Source organism: Argentina silus (genome assembly GCF_951799395.1).
Source record: "Argentina silus genome assembly, chromosome: 2".
NCBI classification, from domain to species: Eukaryota; Metazoa; Chordata; class Actinopteri; order Argentiniformes; family Argentinidae; genus Argentina; species Argentina silus.
Window position 1 is genome coordinate 4583473 of NC_139656.1, and position 27087 is coordinate 4610559.

At 45.5% G+C, this 27087-nt stretch overlaps 4 protein-coding genes across 5 annotated transcripts; 1 reads left to right on the top strand and 3 right to left on the bottom strand.

Annotated features, from left to right (window-relative positions):
* Nucleotides 1-306: 306 nt before the first annotated feature.
* c1qb (complement component 1, q subcomponent, B chain) lies at nucleotides 307-2363 on the bottom strand. The gene is made up of 3 exons (XM_083690491.1): nucleotides 2179-2363; nucleotides 1642-1816; nucleotides 307-1350 (listed from the first exon to the last, which is right to left on the bottom strand). Exons 1-3 carry the CDS (start codon nucleotides 2179-2181, stop codon nucleotides 791-793), a joined length of 738 nt encoding a protein of 245 aa, XP_083546617.1. The 5' UTR covers nucleotides 2182-2363; the 3' UTR covers nucleotides 307-790.
* A 547-nt stretch (nucleotides 2364-2910) lies between these two features.
* LOC310800978 (complement C1q subcomponent subunit C-like) lies at nucleotides 2911-5245 on the bottom strand. Its single transcript, XM_083664882.1, has 5 exons — nucleotides 5194-5245; nucleotides 4548-4733; nucleotides 3955-4237; nucleotides 3563-3692; nucleotides 2911-3232 (listed from the first exon to the last, which is right to left on the bottom strand). The coding sequence occupies exons 2-5, from the start codon at nucleotides 4711-4713 to the stop codon at nucleotides 3098-3100; spliced, it is 714 nt and encodes a 237-aa protein (XP_083521008.1). The 5' UTR covers nucleotides 4714-4733; nucleotides 5194-5245; the 3' UTR covers nucleotides 2911-3097.
* A 1210-nt stretch (nucleotides 5246-6455) lies between these two features.
* Nucleotides 6456-8447, bottom strand: LOC310816483 (complement C1q subcomponent subunit A-like). 2 transcript variants are annotated; one of them, XM_083686708.1, is made up of 5 exons: nucleotides 8371-8447; nucleotides 7832-8012; nucleotides 7366-7712; nucleotides 6984-7070; nucleotides 6456-6747 (listed from the first exon to the last, which is right to left on the bottom strand). In XM_083686708.1, the coding sequence occupies exons 2-5, from the start codon at nucleotides 8001-8003 to the stop codon at nucleotides 6601-6603; spliced, it is 753 nt and encodes a 250-aa protein (XP_083542834.1). In that variant the 5' UTR covers nucleotides 8004-8012; nucleotides 8371-8447; the 3' UTR covers nucleotides 6456-6600. The 2 variants fall into 2 exon arrangements, with proteins under 2 accessions (XP_083542834.1, XP_083542835.1); XM_083686709.1 differs by having other exon boundaries at nucleotides 7832-8040; nucleotides 8371-8390.
* Nucleotides 8448-9567: 1120 nt separating this feature from the next.
* arhgap42a (Rho GTPase activating protein 42a) lies at nucleotides 9568-26916 on the top strand. Its single transcript, XM_083664999.1, has 24 exons — nucleotides 9568-9804; nucleotides 12223-12318; nucleotides 12637-12698; nucleotides 15872-15943; nucleotides 17548-17649; nucleotides 17961-18071; nucleotides 18501-18605; nucleotides 18836-18965; nucleotides 19273-19373; nucleotides 19708-19817; nucleotides 20122-20200; nucleotides 20383-20422; nucleotides 20626-20688; nucleotides 20825-20899; nucleotides 21358-21442; nucleotides 21779-21837; nucleotides 22214-22319; nucleotides 22501-22660; nucleotides 22794-22941; nucleotides 23386-24165; nucleotides 24432-24621; nucleotides 24873-24911; nucleotides 25292-25371; nucleotides 25692-26916. Exons 1-24 carry the CDS (start codon nucleotides 9651-9653, stop codon nucleotides 25778-25780), a joined length of 3036 nt encoding a protein of 1011 aa, XP_083521125.1. The 5' UTR covers nucleotides 9568-9650; the 3' UTR covers nucleotides 25781-26916.
* The last annotated feature ends 171 nt before the right edge of the window (nucleotides 26917-27087 follow it).

Genomic DNA, 27087 nt, shown 5'->3' on the forward strand with positions numbered 1-27087 from the left:
GAGGAACAATGTAGCAGTAAGTGTTACATAGGGCTGGAATTGATATTGGTTGCCAGGGGCTGATGGGATGTTTGTAGTGGAGAACTATGATTGGTGGGAGGGCATTAATGGGGATTGGATATGGCATTTTTTAAAGTGGGCAGGGCACAGCTGGGATTGGACAGTAGGTCAGGGAAGTTTCTACAAAAAAATGTATTCCAAATACATTTGAAACATGTATATATGATATTAGGTTAGATTCACCTTTATTGTCATTGCACAGAGTACAAGTACTGAGAATTCCTTCTTCTAGCATTGTGTCTGCCTATGGCCCCTTCTCTGAGCATTGATTACTTTATCTTATGATGACTGATGGATAGATGATCCACTTACTTAAACAAATGAGCAGTCATACAGTATGCCAATAACAATCAATCAACACAGCCACCGAAATTAGAAACTGATCACATTTTATTGTTCGATCCACATGAATTTACATCGTGATACATAAGTTTCAAATGAAAAACATTGTTTGAAGAGTTTTCCACTTCAGATATGAAAGAAAATGCATAAATGAACCAGTCAGTAGCAGTAGCATTGATACAAAATAGAATATACAGTTAGCATTTTAATTCTAAGGTCAAAGCTGTTTTAAAGTTTCAGTATGTTTTGGTTTTTGCTTCTTTTAAAAAGCTGTAGCTGGTTTCGGAGTGACTATTATGGGATTTTGATTAATCTTAGTGGCTGGTTGTAAGAGGCTAAAGCTGGTCTGAACCGGGTGTAGCTGGTCAGGGCCAGGACTAGGCCAGGTCTAGATAGTGGGGAAGACCAGGAAGCCTGTGAAGGTGTTGTCTTGGCGTTCGTCTTTGTTAATGACGCCATTGTTTTCAGTGGGATGCAGTGAGACCTCCTCCCCCACATTCAACTCCAGCACCACTGACCCCGAAGTCACCAGGAAGCCCTGTGACGAATCACAGAATCCCACCTTGGTCTCCACTCCTTTCTTTAGGTTCAGACACACCAGGGTCTTAGCCGACACATGATAAGTGAAGAAGTACACACCCTTGATCGCACACCGGAACACCCCTTCACTCAGCGAATCACCTACCAGGCTGGACTCCAGGCCGGGTTGGACTCGCCTGTTGAAGTGCATGGCCGTGTTCTTGGGTGGAGGCTGATTGGTGTTCCTCTTGTAGGAAAAGTAGGATTTCTGTGTGGAGTTGGCACCGGCAGGTTTACCCATCTCTCCTGGTGGGCCTGCATTTCCGGGAGGGCCGAGCCGACCTGGGTCTCCCTGCAGACCTGACCTTCCTGGGGGGCCAGACTGACCGGCCTCTCCCTTCTGCCCCATGGCAACATACCCTGCCTCACCTGCACACAGAGGTTAAAGTGGATGGGATCTTGTTAAAGGGCAGATTCATCACCTTAGTATGATAATTACAATTAATAATCTATTGTTGCCTATGGAAACTGTAACAGCAGATCAAGGGTCAGTTTTGCTTTTCACCTCCTAAAGTTGAACCGTTTAGAGGATGGGGTGGCTGATCCTAGACAAGAGCTTTACAGCGGAATTCCCATCAACAATGATGACTAAAGAGTCCTCATTCATACAACTGGGTTACTTTGTGATATACAGTACGATAAGATCTTCCATGATTGTACCTGGATCTCCCTTCTCTCCTTTGGGGCCGTCTTTCCCATTGGCTCCATGACTCCCGGGGATCCCGGGGATGCCAGGGTAACCCCGGTAGGCATTACAGGAAGGCTCTGAGGCGACAGGGGTCATAAGGATGCAGCTGACCACCATGACAGTACCCCACCTCAGCCACCAGGAGGCCTGAGACACAAACACACAAACACACACACACACACACACACACACACACAACCAGGATATCAATGAATATATATAGTTATTGTCAACTAGTCTTGTCTCACACTGTACCTTTGGCTTTACTCAACGAAAGGACATAAGGAATACATTACAGTGGATAATGAGCCGTGATGTGTGCGTATGATAGAAGATATGCTGTGCTGTGTTTTATCATTGATATGAGTAGGTGAACCCAGAATCAAATAGATACACAGTGGAGAGAAACTATGAAGGAGTCGTCAACTGTGTATATGTGACAGATTACCACCCACATCCACCCAGCATGTAGATAACCCCCCACAAAGCAGCATCAGTCATGGTCTCACCATCTGTGTGCAGGTGTCTCTCTGTCCAAGTGACAATGTGTAGATTCCGAGTATCAGGGATGGTCTGTGGTTGTCCAGCAGGCCTGTGTGTGTGAGTATGCTCCTCGATGTAGGCTAGCCGGAGTGTTCTTCTGGACTCCTATGGATCAACCGGTAAGGGGATAAACACTGATGAACTGTCCTTCCAGAGTCTCAGAGGGAGATGGAGCAGCACTTTCGAAAGAAGAAGAGGATGTTCAATAAGGGAAGTCAGTCAGGAATATGCAATCATCAAATTCACATTAGAAAACTTGAACAGCTTTCCCACACCCTGCTGTCCATGTTCTGCCTCTCGCAGCATTTTCTATTTCCCTTTATTCAGAATGAGGAAGATCCCTGGCATCTGTTCCCACATCCTACAGTGTATAATAATGTTTTTTGTGCTTATGTTTATGGTTCAAGTGGTTGACAAGTTAACTCAGGTCACCATGTGGATGGGGGACTAAAGTATACACCTTGTGGGTGCTTGAGTGGCGTAACACACTAAGGTGCGTATCACATTATCGCAAGGTCCCTGGTTCGATTCTGGCCATTGACATATCCTGCATTTCATCCCCTCTCTCTCACCCATCCTTCCTGTCAATCTCTACTGTCTCTATCCCAATAAAGCAGAAATGCCCTAAAAAAAAGTATACACTTTGTAAGGTGCTGCGACAAAGAAAAAAAAAAACACAAGGCACTCTCTCATGTGTAAAATGCTTTTATTGTTCACATCGCAAAACAGAAACAAATGTATTATTTATTGACGTGATGCAGATAATGATCCGTTGATACATGTAAAAAGTGTACAGGTGTGCCAGAGGGCCCTGGGCATCTGTGTAGTCAGAGATGACACAGACATAGGTGTGTGTGTGTCTGTGTGTTCAGATAGATTAATAGATCAGTGAGAGTAGAGGAGGAATCCAGAGAAGACGCTGTTTCCCTCTGGTTTGCCTGTCATGCCGTTGTGTTCGCCAGTCTCAAGCCACACCTCCTGGTCCATCTTCAGGTACACAGCCAGGCCACCTGAATTCACCTGAAGAATAGAAAATTGTAATCAGAAACCTGATGTAACGAATGCCAATGTGTAAAATCAGTTGCATTGTCTTCAGTGGATGTTGTTGTCACTTGTGAGCTACGTTGCTACGATATGACTATTCTCTGTTCCAGTACTACCCCTCCCTCTGAAAACGACTCTTCTGCTGATTCTACAGTTTAGAGAATATAAGTCATATCTGTCTGTGGTTGTGGTCATACCTGACTGTGGTTGTGGCGTACATGTTTGTGGTTGTGGTTATACCTGACTGTGGTTGTAGTCGTATCTGTATGTGGTTGTGGTCGTACATGTTTGCGGTTGTGGTCAAACCTGTCTCTGGTTGTCGTACAGCAGGTCACAGAAGGAGGCCAGAACGGTTCCATCCAATTTCAGCAGCAGACAGAGTCTGTTGTCTGAGGACGCGTGGTACACAAAGTAGTATGTACCTGGGATACGACATCTACATACCAGGGAGATTAAACACAAATGAGCATTATACAGACAGACAGACAGACAGACAGACAGACAGACAGACAGACAGACAGACAGACAGACAGACAGACAGACAGACAGACAGACAGACAGACAGACAGACAGACAGACAGACAGACAGACAGACAGACAGACAGACAGACAGACAGACAGACAGACAGACAGACAGAGATGGGCGGATGGACAGACGGACGGACAGACAAACAGAGACAGTCAGACAGAAGAGTCACCTGAATCGTCCTGTCTGTGTGTCGTAGTCATCGTTGATGTTAGTTATGACTGAGGTGAATAGTATGGGACTGGCCTTGGTTGGTGCTGTGGCTGTACCTCTGGCCACACTGAAGGCAGACTGTAGCAATACTGACTCTCCCCGCTCCCCTGGAGATCCTACTGGGCCCGGGAGACCCCCTCTCCCCCTCTCTCCACTCCTGCCACGCTTACCAGCTGGCCCCTGCTTCCCCTGCTCCCCCTTCTCCCCCTTCTCTGGCTTTTGCCCCAGACCTAACACCACACCTAGGGAGTGAGGAGGAGAGGGGAGAGAAGAAGAGGGGGGGATGAGAGGATGGGAGGGGAGAGAGAGGGGGTCAGAGACTGTTATGTACTGTATGTAATGTTGGTTTCATGAATACAGCACTGGTCAGGAGGATCTCTCACATAATTTGTGGTGGTTAGACACTGAAAGGAGGAGTAACCTTCTATGAAGCAGTGAATTCTCTGTATCTGGTGTGTGTGCGTGCGTGCGTGCGTGCGTGCGTGCGTGCGTGCGTGCGTGCGTGCGTGCGTGCGTGCGTGCGTGCGTGCGTGCGTGTGTTTCTGGTTGTACCTGCCACTCCTTTAACCCCCTTCTCTCCGTTTCGGCCATCTTTTCCTGGTAACCCTGGGACACCGTGCAGTCCAGGTGTTCCAGCTGAGGGACAGGTCTCCATGGAAACCAAGAGAGGAAGAGCCAATAAAAGCAAGGCCTCCATGACAACACAAGAATGGAACATGGTGACCTCTCGAGAGAAACCTGGGAGAGAAGAGGAGACGTGAGGAGAGGAGAGGTATCAAACAGGTGCTCGAAGTGGAACCATCCCTAAAAACTTAGACACAAATCCCCAAATATGGAAACCAATTCCCAAATGTAGATTACAGATACAGTATCAACAAGTATAGCATGATTGACAACTTTAGCAATGCTAAAGAAAAGCAACTGTAATACGTAAGTGAATTTAATTGTAAGTGACTCAGTAACTGACATAAACCTTAACCTCAAGCTGAAACAGTGTCCACTATCCACTATATCACTAGTACACTATCATACTGATTTATCATATTGTTTTAAATCAGTCTAACACATACATACAAACACCCTCAAGGTGTAAATACCTGGTTCATGAGAGTTCAAGAGGGTTAAAGCCCCATTGACCCGACCATTAATCAGCTACTGAAAAACTACAAAAAGTAAAGTTGAAGTATGATCGACTTACTTGCCGGCAGAGGATAGTTTGAGAATGGCTTTGGCAGGTTTTGACTGAGTGAAATCAGTAAGTGCAACAGCCTCAGAATGTCCTATGAGGAAGTTGAAAGAAAACAAAACACCAGAACAGTAGCCTCAGCAGGTTTCACATCTCCAGGATCAGGGTCAAGCTCCGGGTCACCTGATCACTACTGTATGTATATAGGAACTGAGGCAACCGGGGGCATCCAATAACCTCTCACTTGCCCCATACAGAAGCAACCCCTTGCAACTATCACCGGGGCCCAGTATTTCAAAACATTTAATCTGGATCAGAATGATCCTGATTCTTTTTTGCTACCCAGGATCAGATCAAGCTGGCTGACTTCCCCTATACTACTCAAAATCTGCCAGGTAGATTTGATCCTGAAACACAAAAAAGAATCTGGATCATTCTGATCTAGATTAAAGGTTTTGAAATGATGGGCCTTGAGCCCTTGTTAAGAGTCAGATTGGTATAAGTAACACGGTGAAAAATCTATTTAGTCTATAATCATCAATCCATGATTATATTATATGTATTATTAGAAAGCAAGGTGGAGATACTTCCGTGTTGCCTATTCTGACAGACTGCTAACATGGCTGTAGTACGCAGGCAGAGGACTCAACTGCACGACTCGGAGACAAAAACTTAAATCCAAAAGAATAGTCTTTAATTCCAAAAAAGCAGGGTTCGATACACAGGTAGGCAGATAATCTAGTAAGGGGTAGGCATAAAGGCAAAGTTAGAAAACCAATCGTAGATCAAAAACCAGGAATACTTAACACTAGGAAAATTCCTAGGACGTATGACACAAAGGTACAAAGACGAACTGGCACAGAGGCAGGGAACACACAGACTAAATACACAGGGGAGGATGTTGAGGGACGGGTGAAACCAATCAGGACGGGGTAGACAATCACACAGGCGGGAAACACACAAGGGCAGGTAGCGAAGTGTCGACGAGAGACAAGGTGAGTAACACAAAAATATGTGTGTTTTTCTAATTGTTCATCAGGCACGGTGACTTGAAGGGCACAACTGTTGTGCAGGTGGATGGGACAGGGAGTAGGCCTCTACTTACAGGGTATGCCATACCAGCAGGGTTCTACTGACCTGACTATTCATCTGATTGTATGAAATTGACTGATAATTATCTATTCCATCCCATTAAGAGAAATTATGGAAAAAGCTAACAAACCAACATGTCATATGAGATCAGACCACAGCCATACCATTAACAGGCCATATCATCATGTTGGATCATAAAAGGTTTATTTGAGGAACAAAAGTATACAGTGTAAATACATAAGATTGTATGCATTATAATGATAGAGCAGTGTTAAGCAGTGTTCACATTCAGAGTGAGATCAACTGTTTCAATGAGTCTGGTCACTTCTAAGTGGAGAAGAGCAGAAAGCCGTTGAACAAAATCTCCTTGTCCTTGTCATCCCTCAAAACGTCTCCGGGCTGGTTGTCCTTAAATGACTCCAGCCACACCTTCTGGTTCTCCGCCAGCTTCAGAACCGCTCCGCCAGACAGAACCTGCATTTATCATTCAAATCATTCATTACATCATATCATTAAATTATTATTCATTCAAGTACTGTATGTTGAAATAACAAACATTATTGCACAGAGAAATTAATCAAAATGTTATACTCACAGATGAATAAATAATTTTAGAATGTTTAGGTGAACACAGAAACTAGAATCAATTCCATTTCTATCGTGGAAAATACCATTTGGATAGTATTATTGTGTTATCTTCCCAACTCTACCTGTGTGGTACCCCTCTTGTTGTAGTCACAAAATCCCAATTTCCTATCTCCCAGGACCTCACTGTGTATGGATAGGCACATAGTCACCTACAAACACAGAGAGGGAACATACAGTGATATCATGAACCCCCAAATATGGAGGAAATATACAGTCACTAGAAGTCAGATGGAACTCGACCAAGTAAATGGAACAAAATTAAACTGTACATGTAATAAGCCTCTTATTCGGTGGACTGCAATATTCAGAATTTTGCAATGTAATATATATATATATACAGTAGCATATATATTGTGCTGACATAGACCGTTATTGAACAACACAACACATTTCTATTTGAACATTCCGTAATGCTGTGAGAATGGTCCCATTTTGGGTGCTTACCTTGGACATGGAGTGGAACACAAAGTAGTAGATCCCAGCCACCTTGCAGGTGAAGGTACCAGTAGGCAGTGAGAAGTGTGAAGCAGTGTTGGTGATGGCTTTGTTGAAGGTGAGTTTCCGGTTGTAGGGAGGGTAGGAACTGTCAGTGCGGCTCACAGAGAAGGCTGAGTTGAGGTTCTGGGATGGGTCACCATGGACCCCAGAAGGGCCTGCATGGCCCTGAATACCAGCGGGGCCCGCAGGACCCAGATCTCCACTGTAACCCTTAGGGCCCATCTCCCCTGGGAGACCCCGACTCCCCATCATCCCCTTGAACCCAGGAGGGATACCTGCATTCAACTGCTCCACTGACAGAGAGAAGGGGAAGGAGATAGTGTTTCCTACTGTGTTTATCAAGCCAAAGAAAAAACTCAACTTTATCAGCTTAGTGACACAGTCTTTAACAGCTTATGAAAACAACTCCTACCTGGCTCTCCTTTCTCTCCCTTCGATCCCCGCCATCCATCCCTGCCCGGTGATCCTGCATCTCCCGCTTTTCCATCCTGAACCCGGCAACTGTCCTGGCAATGCACTGAGGACAGGAGAGCCACCACACACACCAGCGCCAACCGCACAGAAAACCCTGAAAAACCTCCCATGCTCAGGAACTGTGCGAAGACAGGAGAGACGATATCACTTGATCAAGTTTATGTTAGTGGAGAGAGAACAGAAAAGTGAAAAAAACAAAAACAATGACACTGCTTCAACTAAGAACCTTAACTCTCCTCCGGTCCTAATCCTGTCGTCTAGTTCCAATGATCTCCGGCCAGTTCTAGTCTCCTTCTCAAGTTCTAATCCCGTCTCAAACTCCAGTCCTCACCCCTAGAGTAATCTTCTCATCTCATTCTAGTCCTCAACTCTGATCTATCTTCCTATCTAGTTCTAGTCCTCCCCTATAGTTGTAATTATCTTCTCCAGTTCCTTTAATCTATTCTAACGATTCACTAGAAGGTATATTTCACTCACCAGCGTTTGTGTTCAGTGTTGATCTGTAATATTTTGTCTTTCCTCTTTTTGATTTTGCTGAGGGGGTTCAACCATTTCTCTCTCTCTCTCTCTCTCTCTCTCTCTCTCTCTCTCTCTCTCTCTCTCTCTCTCTCACACACACACACACACACACACACACACACACACACACACACACACACACACAGCCAGAGGTTTCATTTCCTCCACTACTATTCTGACCAGCTAATATCACCCGAAATTGGATGGACGGGTGCATATAATGACTGTATTGGGTCAACAGGCATTAGGACTGATGCACTGGAATTTAAATCAATCAAACTCACTGCAGCAATGTTTACACACTACCTTTAACTTTGGTCACAAACTACTGCCCATGCACACTGGAAGCATCTATCTGTGAGGGGAGTCTTCCTGGTAGTGGTGAAACCCTGGAGGTCTCAATGAGGAATTATCCTTTGCACTGTATGATGTATGCCAATTTTATCCTCCTAACATTTTAGGCTATTGTGACATAAATTACTGTTTGTTTGTGTTCATAGATATATAGAGATATTTATATCTAGATATATATTTGTGTGTTGTTTGTTTAATGTTTCCCCCACAGCTCCCTCTGCTGGGATCGCTTTATTGAGCCAATTTGGGAATCTATAATTACACCTGGTTGGCATGTATTGTTGTTTTGACATTGACTGCCATTGCCTCCTATGCAAGCTGAAGAAGGGCTCGTAGCCGTTTTTAAGTTTATTCACCTAAGTGCTGTCCTATTTTTGTTCTTTGGGTTTTTACAACATATTCTGTGGTTTTTAAATAACCACGGATCCATGCAGTACCCTATTGCTTTCACGAACTTTGCCAGAGAAAATGATAGATTAGATTCTGGGAACCGAGATTATTGACGACCTCAATGAAGTAAGAAAGGAAGGATGGAAGGAAGAAGGGAAGGATGCATTTCAAAAGTATTCTACACGGCCCAGGTGTTTTCCGTGGGCGCCAGCAGGAGTCTCCCGTCCCCATAGTAACCCTAGCACTATGTTCTATCCCCGTGCAGAGAGCTCGAGCGGGGAGGAATCTCAAGTGCCGGAAGTCCACGGAAAAGAGAGGAGTAAGAAAAAAGTAGTTTGAAGAAAGTAGCTAGAGTCTTGAACATTTCACCGTATAAACTACATAGAAACCAAAAAAAGCTGCCAAAGGACACCTTGAAGTTCAGACGATTTCAATAACCTAACGATCATATTCTTTTTTTTTTTTAAAGGATTACGTTGTGTTTGTGTATCGCGATGGGTCTCCCCACACTTGAGTTCAGTGATTCTTTCCTGGACAGTCCAGAGTTTAGGGAGCGACTGCAGTGCCATGAGATCGAGCTGGAGAGGACCAACAGATTCATAAAGGATCTTATCAAAGATGGAAATATGCTCATATCCGCGCTGAGAAGTAAGTAAATGCTATAGTTGTGGTAGTAGAATAATTAAAGTAAAGTAAAAAAAAAATTATAATAATAGTGTAGGCCTACACTTCATGGGGTTGGTTTTGTAAACAGAAATTTCCCTGTCAACATTACCTGATTACAGTGACACCTGTGTCAAAATCAGGGCATGCTATTGCTTATGCGACATAATGCTCTCATGCAATAAGCCTATCTTCTGTTTTCCCACATATTTTTTATGTAGCCTTGTAATTAGATTAGGCATACACATCTAGTTGGCCTAATGCTCTTTCATTGTCTCATTGTTCAAAATGTTATGGTTGAGTTATTTAATTCAGGTCAGTTTAGGGCAGTCACAAGGCTCTAGTATCTTCTGACTGAGAGCCTATAGTGTGTGTATGTGTATGTGTATGTGTATGTGTGTGTGTATGTGTGTGTGTGTGTGTGTGTGTGTGTGTGTGTGTGTGTTTGGAGGGTTTGGATAAGATGTCACCTGTCACTGAGTCATCAGTGTGTGAGGCCTGACCATGAAGCCCAGGTCTGAACAGACCAAGACAAACACACAGCAGTCACGGCCCCTGGCGCCACAGTGAGGGAGTCATCTCCACTTAGTCAGGACAGCCAAATTACAGCCCATCTTCCACTGCAGACTGTAAAGCCCTCTCTTCAGACAATACCTTGGCTCCTCCACGCCTGAAACCCTCCACCCCCACCCCACCACCCCCTCCACTAGAACTCTTGTGGTGGACTCACTATCACACACACAGTCTGCTTTATTGCTATCCTACACATAGTACTCAACGAGCTCAACTGCTTCTACGCTCGCTTCGACCAGCCATCAAAGCTGAGCCCTGCCAAGACAACCAGCCCCTCACACTCTCCACCACTGATGTGTGCTGTGCACTAAGCAAGATGAATGAACGCAAGGCTGCTGGCCCTTACAGCATCCCAGGCCATGTGCTCAGGGCGTGCGGTGGGCAGCTGGCCGAGGTCTTCACTGACATTTTTAACCTGTCACTGGCCCAGGCAGTTGTCCCCACGTGCTTTAAGTCAGCAACCATTGTGCCGGTGCTGAAACATTTTGCTGCAGCGGGCCTGAATGACTTCCGCCCCGTTGCACTCACCCTCATCATCATGAAGTGCTTCGAGAGGTTGGTCCTGGCTCACCTTAAAGACCACCTACCCCCCCCCACACTGGATCTCCACCAGTTTGCCTACCGCCCGAACAGGTCAACGGAGGATGCCATCTCCATGGCACTACACTCTGCCCTGACCCACCTGGATAACAACAACACCTATGCAAGGATGCTGTTCATTGACTTCAGCTCAGCATTCAACATCATCATCCCCATCAAGCTGGTCACCAAACTCAGTGACCTTGGCATCAGCACCTCCCTCTGCAACTGGACCCTGGACTTCCTAACCAACAGACCCCAGTTTGTTAGGTTAGACAACCACACCTCCTCCACCCTGACCCTAAGCACCGGTGTCCACATCTCCGAGGACTTCTCTTGGACCCTCTACTCCTCCACCTTGGTCAAAAAGATGCAGCAGCGTCTATACTTCCTGAGGAGACTGAAGAAAGCCCATCTGTCTCCTAGGATCCTGGTCAACTTCTATCAGTGCACCATCGAGAGCATTCTGACAAACTGCATCACAGTGTGGTATGGCAGCTGCTCTGTCTCCGACCGGAAAGCCCTGCAACGGTTGGTGAAAACCGGCCAGTACATCACCGGTGTCCACACCAGCAGGCTCAGTAACAGCTTCTTCCCTGCAGCTGTTAATCTGCTGAACTCAGAATCCCAGCCCCCCCCGCCAGCCGCCCCATCTCCACCCCCCAACAAGAGGAACATTGACTCCCAGTATCAGTGTACCCTCCCCCCATACCTCTACTGACTGCACACTCAGGACTTCAATTTAGCTTTTGCACTACTGCTTGTTTGCACATACCGATTTATTATATTGGTCTATAATTATACATTTCTTACATTTCACAAATTATACAAAACTTACATTTCTGTAACATACCTCAAGACCTATTGCCCTTGTTCAACTGTACATATCATATTGATATTCATCTCATGTATATTCACTTATTATATTCATTTATTTATACTCACTGTAATACCTTATACTGTAACACCATGCACTGTCTACAATATCATGTCTTTTGCACTATGCCACTATTTGCACTATCTGGTTAGATACCAAACTGCATTTCGTTGTCTCAGTACTTGTACTCTGTGCAATGACAATAAAGTTAAATCTAATCTAATAGTACGCACAATACACCCAAGGTTTTCCTGGAAATGATCCTGCTATGGGATTGTCTCACCATACTTAGCTGAATGCCCTTATTGTAAATCTCTCTCTCTCTATCTCTCTCTCTCTCTCTCTCTCTCTCTCTCTCTCTCTCTCTCTCTCAGGTTTGTCTCTGGCAGTTCAGAGGTTCTCTCAATCTCTGCAGGAGTTCCAATTTGAGTGCCTTGGCGATGCAGAGACTGACGATGAGATCAACATCGGTGAGACAATCTCCCGCATGACCGCTCATAATGCATGAGCTGATAAGAGAAGTCTGCCCTCTGATCATTCCTCCTCTCTAGTCTGTAGCTGATACACTAAGAGCCTAGTTTGCATGTTGAAGCACCCGCATTACCTGCCAGAGGCCTCCAGATTAATTTGTATTCAGTCAACTCCAGAGATTCAAAATGTTTGGCTATTGTTTACTCACAATGAGGAGTTTTTTAATTCTTTGATTCAGAATTAAAATGTACTTTTTTAATTTAAATATATTCCTGTATTCTGCATCCTGTTTTTCCCTGTACTGTACTGTACTGTAGCCCAGTCCTTAAAGGAGTTCTCTCAGCTGCTGAGCACCATGGAGGAGGAGAGGAGACGACTGGTGAGAGCAATGTGTGTGTGTGTGTGTGTGTGTGTGTGTGTGTGTGTGTGTGTGTGTGTGTGTGTGTGTGTGTGTGTGTGTGTGATATCATTCCTCATTCCGTCCTATGCATTACAATGAGCCTGTTCTCCGATCTCTGCCTCCACCAGCTTCCCCTGGTGTGTGTGTGTGTGTGCGTGTCTGTGCTTTTTAACAGTCTGCATCTACCTGATCTACCTATGTCATCTCACCTGAGGGCCCACTAGAGGGCTAGTATGGGTGCCAGACTTTACCTGCATTCAAGAGTGATGTATTTGGCAGACAGCATGTTGACTATAGGAGGAACAAGCTACCAGGGATCTACTGTATGATTTATATCTAACCTGGGCAGCTGTTAACTCATAAAAAAGTTACAAAATAATATTGTGCAGAAATTGTTGTCAAACACATATTTAATGTATATTCTTTATAGAATTAGTCAATTATATCTTGGTAGATTGAGGTGATCTTTCATGATAGTGTTGTGAATGAAATGTTATTTCATTTTGATATTAATTATTCAGACAGTATTTCTGTAATCATGTTGATCATTACACTCATTGTCATTTAGTTAATTATTTGTATTTATGATATTCTGTATGGTAATGGTACAAACCGGTTTTGAGTGAAGGAGAAATATCAATAATGCTTACTGTAGTAGACACATTTTATTTGAGGTGTGTGTGTGTGTGTGTGTGTGTGTGTGTGTGTGTTTGATATCATTCCTCATTCCATCCTATGCATTACAATGAGCCTGTTCTCCGATCTCTGCCTCCACCAGCTTCCCCTGGTGTGTGTGTGTGTGTGTGTCTGTGTGTGTGTGTCTGTGTGTGTGTGTCTGTGTGTGTGTGTGTGTGTGTGTCTGTGTCTGTGCTTTTTAACAGTCTGCATCTACCTGATCTACCTATGTCATCTCACCTGATCACTCACACACTGAGATTTAACACATACTACACTGTTTATAGTTCAGGATTGTGTTTTTGAGATCATTTCAGATATGTCAAGAGTGGGAGGTTTTAATCTCAGGTCGGCATGCAGTTTTATGATCTTTTCTGTAAAAGGATTCTATTGTAAACTGTCCCAAGCGGCTTCCCTGTGCACTCGGAGACCGAGTTCTTTTGGACATTTTCAGTGAATATTGAATTCAGTTCACAGGCCAAACTGCTGCTTGACACGTGCCACAGAACTGCAGTTCAACCATTACTGCAAACAGTAAACAGCTGAGCCTTCACTCAGAGTTGAGCTGCTGCTTCATTTGTATGTGGTTGTTGGTCTGGTACTGTTGAGTGCTGTGTAGGTATTTGTGTGAGCAGTACTTTCATCCCAATTGCCATGGTGATTGGACCCACTGGTTCCCAGGCCAAATGGAACTTTGCTAATGGTTCCTGGGGGAGGAATTAGAGTGTGACACACACACACAAACACACACAGCCTGTTTTCCTGTAGAATGAGTCTCACCATTACACTCCTCTCTCTCACTCAGACCCCTGAGGAGTAGGAAAGACACCAACACAAAGAACTGAAAGAAAAGAAAAAAGTCTTGTAGCGAGCTGGACACACACACACACACACACACACACACACACACACACACACACACAGGGGTGGGGTGGGGGGCAGCAGTCACTTAATTCAGTTTGGTTATGGTTTCATACACTCATACAACACTTTATTAGGAACACCTGTACAGCTTCTCATGGTGGAGGTGGTATAATGGTGTGGGGAATGTGTTCTTGGCACACTTTGAGCCCGTTAATACCAATTAATCAATCATCTCTTGAATGCCACAGCCTATTTGAGTATTGTTGCTGACCATGTGCATCCCTTTCCAGTCACCGGATCTGAATCCAATAGAACACCTTTAGGATGTGGTAGAACGGGAGATTCACAGCTTGAAAGTGCACCAGAAAAATGTCATCATGGACCAGAATCTCAAAGGAATGTTTCCAACATCTTGTGGAATTAATGCCACAAAGAATTGAGGCTGTTTTGAGAGCAAAGGGAGGCCCTACCCAGTATTAGTATAGTGTTCCCAATAAAGTGCTCAGTAAGTGTATATATAGAAGGCAAAGACACACATATTTTATTGTATATATATATATATATATATATATATTTGGATATTTGAGCTTTAGGAAGTGTGTAAATACTAGTAAATATGAATAAAAGAAAAGTAAGGGATTCTCCCCTGCTTTAGTGAACTCTAACCTGAGGAGAGAGAAGACAGATGTGTAGACCTGTCTCTGCTCTGTCGTGGATCAGCTGATGTGAGCTGTGAATGTTGGAGCCCCTTACTTTGATTCTGAGGCCTGTGTGCAGGAGTGACTGGAGTCTGGCCAGTCCCTGGTGTGCGTGTGAGCGAGAGAGAGAAAGCGAGAGCGAGAGAGAGAAAGCGAGAGAGAGAAAGCGAGAGAGAGAAAGTGAGAGAGAGAGAGAGAGAGGTCGTTGCTCAGCGAAAGCATGTGGAACTTATTTCTGCCAATTCCCCTGTGAGACTCGGAGCCAAGCCTTGACTGCCTGGGAAAGTCTATAAAAGGAGTTTGTGTGTGCTTGTGTCTGTGTTCGTGTGACAATTGTATGTTTTTCCAATGGCAGTAGCACCAAAACACTGCTAATAATAGTGTCATTATTAAACTGGAGATAGAGACAACTTCCTGTGGATAGTTTTACATTACTGTTGTACTGTGTGTTGATGCTAGCTAAGACCATGCATCTAGGTCACAGTTATAGTACTCGGATTAGGGTTTAGTTTCAGTAATATGGGTTGGGGTTTAGCCGTACTGGGAGATTGACTATTATGACATTTAGCAGTGATAAGCGGTCGGCCTCAACACACCAAGGCTAACTATGACTTCAAGATTAGCAGCTAGACTCAACGTTCACCAAGGAGACAACACTATGAGAATCATGTCACCTCCCATCTCTGTCATTCATTGAATTTATCAGTGAACTGTTTTTAAAGAACAGCAAGAACGTAAAAGAAAGAAGATGATAACCAATTGCACAGATGTAAAAAAAATACAGGAATGGAATGCCGGTCACAGAGAGCCTCGTTTGTAGTGTTTCAGAGACAGGGGATGCATATTTCTAACTGTTGTCTTTTAGCTGACTGTTGTCCTTGAGCTGACTGTTGTGTTGTGTGGTCTTATCTACAGATCCAGAATGCAGACGACGTGTTGATCTCACCACTGGAGAGGTTCCGGAAGGAGCAGATAGGAGCGGTTAAGGTACGTCACGACCAAGGTTATGACAAGTACAACTAACAACCTTGGCTGAGACCTGAACACTTAGCTCCCAGAGACAATTCCTTTCAGAGGCTTTCATTCAGTTGGAGAATGCAATTAATCTTTAGTCACTCCATTGTCTCATGTCAACTCTGTGGTTCAAGAAAAACCAAAGCCAAAGGAAGTCCCTGCAATCCACTGAGGTTTGGATACAACCAATCAGGATCTGGTTTAGTCAGACCTCAGTGCTAGGCTGTAACTGAAGCCTGCACACTCCTGCAGCTCTCCAGGACCCAGTACCAAGACCCAGTACCAAGACCAGGGTTGGAGACAATCCTGTGCTGGGCTCCCTGGGGGCTGGTCCTAGTCGTTCAGTCACCCAGCCGCGGCCACAGTGCATAGTCTGGTGGTCAGACACCAGCAGGTCAGGGTCCAGTGTCAGTATCGAGGTCATGGGAAAGACTATGTTCTGAGAGGGGGAGGGGTAAGGGGGAGAGAGAGAGAGAGAGAGAGGGAGGAGGAGAGAGAGAGGGGGGGGGGGGGGAGAGAGAGGGAGGGAGAGAGAGATTTGAGTCACTGGTTCAAATCCCTGGGAGAGCTAGAAACATACTGAATGAATGTGGTGTCTGGTTTCAACAGTTTCAATCTCCTGCGGGGCAGAGAGAAAGTGTGTGTGTGTGTGTGTGTGTGTGTGTGTGTGTGTGTGTGTGTGTGTGTGTGTGTGTGTGTGTGTGTGTGTGTGTGTGTGTGTGTGTGTGTGTGTGTGTGTGTTGCACTTTAGTGAAATGGACAGGAATGGTTGCCATAATGGCCTATTACTAGGCCTGTTGTAGAGGGTGGGTGAGTGTTGGTCTCTTTATGCTTCTATACCGTACCACTCCCTGACCAGCAGCCAGTCACAAGACCTCCCCTACACAAAGCCACTAGAGCAGTGGCTGTAGTACCAGTCATTGTTGTACCTAAGCATTGGAAATGTTGCTGATCCTGAATGTAGCCCTACGGCCCTCGGTGATGTGAATACCTCCTCAGCCTGTAGAATGTGGCAGGGGTATGTAAGACACACACACACACACACACACACACACACACACACACACATACTTAAGTGATGGTAGTTTCAAAGGTGACAGGGTTTGAATACAAGTTTCCCTTGACGGTTGAGCTGCTTCAATCCTATCTCATGCGATGACAAAAAGTAGTTGGAGCTACATGTAGGAGTTAAGAAGTGCACTAAACAGAAAGAGTGTTCAGTCCATAAATTAAATGCATATGGGAAAAAGTTCTGCAACGTCTCTTCAACAGGGTTTATTGCTGACGTGTGTCAAAGATACACAGTCCATCATCATCTAAGCTTACATTATCTTGTATCTCTATCAGTACAGCTATCAGAGTCTCTGGTATTTCCTCTCTCTCTCTCTCTCTCTCTCTCTCTCTTTCTCTCTGTCTCTGTCTCTCTCTGCCTCTCTCTCTCTCTGCCTCTCTCTCTTTTTCTTTCTCTCTCTCGCTCTCTCTCTGCCTCTCTTGTTCTCTCTCTGTTTCTCTCTCTCTCTCTCTCTCTCTGTCTCTCTTTCTGTCTCTCTCTCTCTGATCACACAATATTCCCACAGGAGGGAAAGAAACAGTTTGACAAGGAGACAGAGAAGTACTACTCTGTACTAGAGAAACACCTAAATCTGTCCTCCAAGAAGAAGGACACGCAACTGCAGGAGGTAAACTACAACTCACACATGCAAACTCACACACGTGCATGAACACACATGCAGACTCGCACGCACGCAAACTAACACGCATCACATGCGTCATATAACACACGTGCACATTCTCAGAGCTGATTTGCCCATACTGATAGACTAGTGGTTGATCAGTAAATCAGAAATGCTACATATTGCCATAATGCGTTTTGATAAGCATGACTTCATATTCTGTTTAACATTCTTTGCGTGCGTGCGTGTGTGTGTGTGTGTGTGTGTGTGTGTGTGTGTGTGTGTGTGTGTGTGTGTGTGTGTGTGCGTGTGTGCAGGCGGACTCTCAGATCAGTAAGGAGCGACAAGTGTTCTACGATGCTTCGCTCCAGTATGTCTTTAAGATCCAGGAAGTGCAGGAGAGGAAGAAGTTTGAGTTTGTGGAGCCGGTGAGTCACACACACACACACAAACAATCAGACACACAAACAAACAAACACACACACACACACACACACACACACACACACCCTGCAAGCCTTGGACACAACAGGACAGATTTTTAGATGAGAGATATCACTCTGGACCCACATCCTGTTACTGCATGGGCACTTCCTGTGCAGAGATTCCAGTACCCTGAGAGAGAGAGAGAGAGAGAGAGAGAGAGAGAGAGAGAGTCTCTGCTATGGAGTCAACAACAACAACAACACCATGAGATAAAACTGACTAATGCTATTCTCAGTCAGGAGGGTTACTCATAAAATGTTCCTGTCATTTCAGTGATTCAGCAGTTGAGTTACAATCATTCTCTTGTTATTCTTCCCCACCCCCCCACCTCCCTCTCTTTCTCACTCTCTCTCTCTCACTCTCTCTCTCAGTTGTTGGCCTTTCTACAGGGTTTATTTACGTTCTACCATGAGGGCTATGAGTTGGCTAGTGAGTTCGAGCCCTACAAACAGCAGCTACAGTTCAACCTGCAGAACGTAAGTGTGTGCGTGTGTGCGTGCGCATACGTGCGTGCGTGTCCCTCCCTCTTTTCCTGTATCCCTTCTCTCCTGCTACTGTAACTCCTCTCTTCCCCTATTCCCCTCCCCCCTCGTTTCATCCCCCTCGTTTCATCCTCCATTTTGTCTCCCCTCCCTCTTCCTCTTCCCTGTCTCCTGATAAGATATGCAATAAGTGTGTGTGTGTGTGTGTGTTTCTGTGTGTTTAGACGCGTAATAACTTTGAGAGTACTCGTGTGGAGGTTGAGAGGTTGATGAAGAGGATCCGTTCTGCCGAGACGGACATCAAAGCCCCTGGACGCTGGACTATGGAGGGATACCTGTATATACAGGAGAAACGTGAGTTACACACACACACACACACGCACACACACACACACACACACACACACACTGTACTTTTGGAGGTTTACAGTACATTTCTATCCAGATACACACACACACAAACACACACACACACTGTACTTTTGGAGGTTTACAGTACATTTCTATCCAGACACACACACACACACACACACACACACACACACACACACACACTGTACTTTTGGAGGTTTACAGTACATTTCTATCCAGACACACACACACACACACACACACACACACAAACAAACACACACACACACTTTTGTTCTGTGTTGTGTAGGTCCATTGGGCTGCGCGTGGACCAGACACTACTGCACCTATGAGAAAGTGTCTAAGATGTTCACCATGAGCAACACAGAGGCCCGACCAGCCAGCAGACAGGTGAGCGGTTACTATAGCAACACCGGGCCTAAGGGGTGAAGGCAGGTCGCAGCCTCGCAGTGAACACTAACTTTTTTGCATTGCTGCGTTAAATCTACACTAAGGAATATTCACTGATGCCGGTCGCTCATTTTACCACTGTACTCGTCACCGATACTGAAGGATTAGACATGTAAATGCATGAGGAAACCTCATACCTCACCTCTGTGTTTGAACAGACCCAATCCTCTGCAAACAGTCAGCAAGCAGGACGTTTAACCTTTGCAAATCGTAGAGATGATTCTCCATGTTGAACTTGACGGGTTGCACTTCCCTGTGTTTTCTGTGTGGTCAGAACGGTGTGGTGAGCAGCGGCCCTGAGATGTTCAAGTTGCGGTCGTGTGTCAGGAGGAAGACGGACTCCATCGACAAACGCTTCTGCTTTGACATTGAGGTGGTGGAGAGGTGAGGGAGAGAGGGAGACGGAGGGAGGGATGGATGGATGGAGAAGTTAGAGAGAGGGAGGGAGGGATGTAAAGATGGATGGGAGGATAGATGCATCAATGGATGGATGGAAGGATGGATCAATGGAGAACGAATGGGATGGATGGATGGATGGGTGGATGGATGGATGGATGGATGGATGGAGAAGTTAGAGAGAGGGAGGGAGGGATGTAAAGATGGATGGGAGGATAGATGCATCAATGGATGGATGGATCAATGGAGGATGAATGGGATGGATGTAAAGTGGTCCCCTCTCTCTCTGCAGACATGGCATCATCACCCTGCAGGCTCTGTCTGAGTGCAACAGAAGGCTGTGGATGGAGGCCATGGATGGGAAGGAACCTGTAAGACTGTCAGAATGTCTGTCTGTCTGTTAGTGTCTGTCTGTCTGTCTGTCTGTCAGTTAGTCTCTGTCTGTCTGTCTGTCTGTCGCTCCTCAGTGTGTCTCACAAAGTCGTCCTTTAAATATTCACTCTGTTGTTGAGAATTCAGAGCACACATGTGAAATGTTTGTCCTCGCCCTCAGATCTACACTCTACCAGCTCTGCTGAGCAAGAAGGAGGAGAGTGAGTTCCCTGCTTCTTCTGTCCCTCTGTTTTTGAGAAAGTTTGACTTTTGAGAGTGCAGAATTTATCCAGTGCTGAATGCCTGTAGATGGTAAAACAGTCACATCGCCTTATGTAGAACTTGAAATAGGTGTATCGCTACCGGGCTCCGTTCTCCTCGAGTGCGGTAAACCACAGTGGAAATATGATGTGTGTGTTTGCAGCGTTTCTGAACGAGGCCGGCTTCAACTTTGTGAGGAGGTGCATCGAGCTGGTGGAGATGAGAGGTGAGTCTCACACCTCACCTGTTTTAACCCTTTCACTGCACCACTCTCTTACACACAAGCTAGCTGTTCTAATGATATTTAGAGGTATTTATACTTTCTCTGTATAAACTGTTTGTTGTGTGTGTGTGTCTGTCAGGCATAAACACCCTAGGGCTGTACAGGATAGGAGGAGTCAACTCTAAAGTGCAACGGCTGATGACCACTGTGTTTGGTAAGGAGGTGATGTCATTAGCATGTGTGATAGTAGTAGTGTCCCTTAGTAATAGTGTCCCTTAGTAATGGTGTCCCTTAGTAATGGTGTCCCTTAGTAATGGTGTCCCTTAGTAATGGTGTCCCTTAGTAATAGTGTCCCTTAGTGATAGTGTCCCTTAGTGATAGTGTCCCTTAGTAATGGTGTCCCTTAGTGATAGTGTCCCTTAGTAATGGTGTCCCTTAGTAATAGTGTCCCTTAGTAATAGTGTCCCTTAGTGATAGTGTCCCTTAGTAATAGTGTCCCTTAGTAATGGTGTCCCTTAGTGATAGTGTCCCTTAGTAATAGTGTCCCTTAGTAATGGTGTCCCTTAGTGATAGTGTCCCTTAGTAATAGTGTCCCTTAGTAATAGTGTCCCTTAGTAATAGTCATTTGGTATTGAGCATTAGTGATCAACTGGCAGCTGATGTTTTCCCCAGCAACCAAAGCTCATCCTGACATGCACCTGGACCCAGACACCTGGGACAACAAGACCATCACCAGCGGCCTCAAGAACTACCTCAGGTACAGTACACCACACATACACATACACATCCTGTCCACAGACACATATACACATACACATCCAGATCCAGTAAACATACACACACACACACATACACAAACACATATACACATGCACATACACATCCTGTACGCATACACACGTGCTATATATTCTCTTTCAAACTCTATGACCGTATTCCACACACACTATGCAGGCATTTACAGAAATGTATACCCTCTGTGTGTGTGTGTGTGTGTGTGTGTGTGTGTGTGTGTGTGTGTGTGTGTGTGTGTGTGTGTGTGTGTGTGTGTGTGTGTGTGTGTGTGCGTGCGTGCGCACGTGTGTGTGTGCAGGTGTCTCGCTGAGCCTCTGATGACCTACAGGCTCCATAAAGACTTCATTATGGCAGCCAGTAAGACCCCTCCTCTCCCCCTCTCTCTCTCACTCTCTCTCTCACTCTCTCTCTCTCTCTCTCTCTCTCTCACATACACAAATGTACAAGATGACCATACTCATAGGACTTGTATCAGAATTCATCTCAAAAATGTTGATTTGAATGATAAAGTTATGTGTTTGTGTAAAGTATGTGTTTGTGATGGCAGGCTGCAGTATTCTAAACTTATTTGTGGTAAAGTGACGCCCCTGACCTCTCCTCTTGTAAGATTTACCGCAATATTTAGCTCTTTAGCAGACAGGAAATGTCAACTGTGTGTGTGTGTGTGTGTGTGTGTGTGTGTGTGTGTGTGTGTGTGTGTGTGTGTGTGTGTGTGTGTGTGTCTCTCTCTCAGAGTCTGATGATCAGCGGTATCGTGTGAGAGCGATCCATGCTCTTGTCCACAAACTCCCCAACAGAAACAAAGAAATGCTGGACCTCCTGACCAATCACCTGTTCACGTATGTACCTCTCTTAACCAATCACGTACTCAAGTATGTGCTTCTTCACCAACCACCCGCTCATGTCTCTCACTGGTCATCTACGATCTACCTCAACACCTTTGTATTGGTCACTCGCATGGAAATTCAACTCGCTCAGGTCATATACCGCGGTAAACATGACAACACTGTGTGTGTGCAGTGTGTCCACCCACAGTGAGCTCAACCTGATGACTGTGTCTAACCTGGGCGTCATCTTCGGTCCCACGCTGATGAGGTCACAGGAGGAGACAGTGGCAGCTATGATGAACATCAAGTTCCAGAACATTATTGTGGAGATCATCATTGAGAACCACCACAAGGTACAGACCCACACACTACACCAACACACACATGTACGCACGCACAGACAGAGGCGCGCACACACACACACACACACACACACACACACACAGACAGACTAACCTGTGCATATACTGAACTGCATGTCGACAGATTTTTGGTGAGGCCCCAGATCCCACAGTGCCCCTCCCCCAGGCCCCCCCTCGTTCTGTCCCCCGTCGGAACAAGGCCATCTGTCTGTCATCAGGAAACAGGAAGTCCCGCCTCTACCCACCCACCCTCTGCCTGGCGGACAATGACAGTGAGTGTACAGCTCTGACGCTCACCATTTCCTGTTCAGAAATGTTTTCTCATTGAACGTGACCCTGGACTGTTTGAATGCCTCTCACGCTAAAAGTGAAAACATTCTCATTCTGACCTATCTCTTTTCTCTCTCTCTCTCTCTCTCTCTCTCTCTCTCTTGCTCCTCCTCTCCCCCTCTCTCTCTCTCCCCCCCCTCTCTCTCTCTCTCTCTCTCTCTCTCTCTCTTGCTCCTCCTCTCCCCCTCTCTCCCCCCCCCCCCCCTCTCTCTCTCTCTCTCTCTCTCTCTCTCTCTCTCTCTCCCCCCCCCTCTCTCTCTCTCTCTCTCTCTCTCTCTCTCTCTTGCTCCTCCTCTCCCCCTCTCCCCCTCTCTCTCTCTTGCTCCTCCTCTCCCCCTCTCTCTCTCCCCCCCCCCCCCTCTCTCTCTCTCTCTCTCTCTCACTAGGTGATACGTTCAGTAGCAGTCCTAGTAGCACACCTATGGGCAGCCAGGAATCCCTCTCCTCTCACTCCTCTGAACAAAATGGATTCTCCAAAACCTCCACCTCTCCTTCTGCTCCCCCCATGTCCTCCTCCTCCTCTTCCCCCCAGCCCCCTGCCCCTGAGCCTCCCTCCCGCTCCCCTTCCTACCACTCCTCTAACGGAAGAGAGGAGAGGAGACAGACAGACAGCGCCTCCACCGCTCAGCTCACACCTCCCTCCTGCGCCTCCTCTCAAAACCTCCCAGCCCAGCGGCCGTCCTCTGACGCCTCATGCGCCTCCTTCCAAAGCCTGGCAGTAGAGATGAGCCCATCCGTTAAAGGGACCTCCTCTTCCTCAGTCAGCAGGACTCCTTCTTGCACCTCCTCCTCGCCTGTGAAGGAGCCCAGAGCAGCCTATAGGACCCCCTCCTCCTCCTCCTCCTCCCTCCAGCACACAGCAGTGGAGCGCGCCTCCTCTCTCAGGGAGAACAAACCTCTGCAGAGGACCTCCTCCACCACCTCCTCTCTAAGGGAGCCTTCCAGCAACTCCTCCACTCTGAAGGAGAACACACACTTCCCAGTCCAAAGGAACCCCTCCTGCACCTCTTCATCCTCTTCTCCTGTGAAGGAGGCCAGAGGAACGGACAGCACCTCTCCCCTGCAGGAGCACAGAGCCGCTTACAGGACTCCATCCTCCTCCTCCTCCCTCCTTCAATACCGTCTGTCCACCTCCTCCTCTCTCACCTCCCTACACATCTCAGAGGGTAAGAGATTCACTCAGACACACACATACACACACACACACACACACACACACACACACACACACACACACCATCATGCATTTGAGAGTTCTAATGTGTTGCAGCTTTGAGATGGTACAGTCTATCTCTCATAGTTGAGATGTGAATCAGATGAAGCCTCCAATTAGAATTGAAAATGATGCTTTTTCTTGTGATCAAAGTTTTTTAGAAAGGGATGTCAGTGGGTTTGACTGTTTGGTTCTGTTCTCTGCTCGGTACTGTCTCAGACTACCAGAGCTGCCATGGTTCTGTACAGAGTCTGATGTCGCTGGACCCTCGGGACGCAACACTCACGCGCAACAACTCTCACACACACACACGGAACGGCTCGCAAACTCCGGACCTGCCCCCCAAACACTCTGGCCATGGGAGACTTGACCCCCCAGCCAGCAACGGCTACCAGAGACCTGGAACACTGTAAGTGTGTGTGTGTGTGTGTGTGTGTGTGTGTGTGTGTGTGTGTGTGTGTGTGTGTGTGTGTGTGTGTGTGTGTGTGTGTGTGTGTGTGTGTGTGTGTGTGTGTGTGTGTGTGTGTGTGTGTGTGTGTGTGTGTGTGTGTGTGTGTGTGTGTGCCTATGGGTGTGCCTGTGTAAACTGCAGGGTTTGTTGACGTGTGTTCTCGGTTATAAGATGAGTGCTACACTGACGTGTGTGTGTGTGTATTGCAGTGTGTCGTCCAGAACAGCGCTTTGTGAGACCATAGGAAGGTACAGTAATATGGTGCTATGGTGCCGACCCAAACGGATTGTGCTGGCTCATATATTTTCTTTTCACGTTTCATTTTCCAGCATGGCTTAGCTCGCTATAAGAGATCTGAAATGGCCTGATAACATATTATTTATTTGAAAAGAAAGCGGCCTGACCTCACCTTGCTGTATTGATTGAAAATCATCTTTCTCTCTCTCTCTCTCCCTCTGCCTTTCTCTCACACTCTCTCACTCACTCTCTCACTCACTCTCTCTCTCTCACTCACTCTCTCTCTCTCTCTCTCTCTCTCTCTCTCTCTCTCTCTCTCTCTCTGTCTCTCTCTCTCTCTCTCTCTCTCACACATGCTCTCTTGTGCTGTCTCTCTCTCTCTCTCTTTCAGGGGGGCGAAGGCCCTGTACTCCTGTGAGGCAGAGCACAGCCATGAGCTCAGCTTCCCCCAGGGGGCACTATTCTCCAATGGTGAGTGTACACACACACACACACACACACACACACACACACACACTTTTACAATGGCATAATACATAATATCTCATGTCCTAATTTTCTAAGCATCTTATGTAGAATCCTGATGTATCTTATGTAGCACTATACTGTATATCATCTAGTATCTATTCCTTGGAATCTAATTTGTGGAAATCTTATTATCCTATACCAGTATTCAGTTGTTTGTCTCTGCTCTCCTGTACTGTAGAAACTACCGTGTGCTGTCATAAGTGACATGCTGTATGATGTGGATAACCCCTCGATAACCCCTAGCTGTGTGTTTGTGTCTCCAGTGTATCCGTCTGTTGAACCTGGCTGGCTCCAGGCTACACACAACGGCAGAACCGGCCTCATACCTGAGAACTACGTGGTCTATATCTAATAAAGCAAATGTCTATGTCATCTATATCTAAGATAGCGGAGAACAACCTCATCTTTATCTAACATACCAGAGATCCATATGAATGATATCTACCAGAGCTCTACATCTACGTCTGAGCTGGGTTTAACAAAATAAGAATGTTCTAGAATTATTACTTAATTCATTACTACCAGAAAACAAGGTTCTCCTCTTGCTGACCAACCTTGGCTAACGCTAGAGGACTAGTTTGGGTGCCAGACTATACCTGCATTCAACAGTGATGTATTTGGCAGACAGCATGTTGACTATAGGAGGAACAAGCTACCAGGGATCTACTGTATGATTTATATCTAACCTGGGCAGCTGTTAACTCATAAAAAAGTTAGAAAATAATATTGTGCAGCCATTGTTGTCAAATACATATTTAATGTATATTCTTTATAGAATTAGTCAATTATATCTTAGTAGATTGAGGTGATCTTTCACGATAGTGTTGTGAATGAAATGTTATTTCATTTTGATATTAATTATTCAGACAGTATTTCTGTAAGCATGTTGATCATTACACTCATTGTCATTTAGTTAATTATTTGTATTTATGATATTCTGTATGGTAATGGTACAAACCGGTTTTGAGTGAAGGAGAAATATCAGTAATGCTTACTGTAGTAGACACATTTTATTTGAGGTGTGTGTGTGTGTGTGTGTGTGTGTGTGTGTGTGTGTGTGTGTGTGTGTGTGTGTGTGTATCTGTCTGTCTGTGTGTCTGTCTGTGCACACATATTTAACGTACATACTTAAGAATGCCTGTTATATACATTGCTGATGTGTGTAATGTATTATGGTATTGTGTAGTTCTAGTGTTTTCCTATAATACACTGTATAGTCAGTGTTCACTTAATTACTGTATGCTGCACTAGTCTAGTACCATTTCTCCTGGTACTCATCTTTAGAGAAATTTCACATTTCTTGTATAAACATTTATAATATAATGATAATGTTGTTATAGCTGAAATAATCTTGCTGACTTTTCAAGTGGTTGTAAAAATGACCTTTATATTTAACATTTAATTCTGTTATCCAGAATGTTTAGATGTTTTAGAAGATTTTTTCTATGATGGAGTATGAATGTTATCAAGTGTTTACTAATAAAACACACTGACACTACTGGCTCTTTGCTGTGTTTGTTTGTATGTGTGATGAAGAGTTTTCCCTCTTTCCTCTTCCCCTTCTTTCCTCTCCTTCCTAAGATGGAGAGAGTATCCCCTTCTTTCCTCTCCTTCCTAAGATGGAGAGAGTATTCCCTTCTTTCCTCTCCTTCCTAAGAT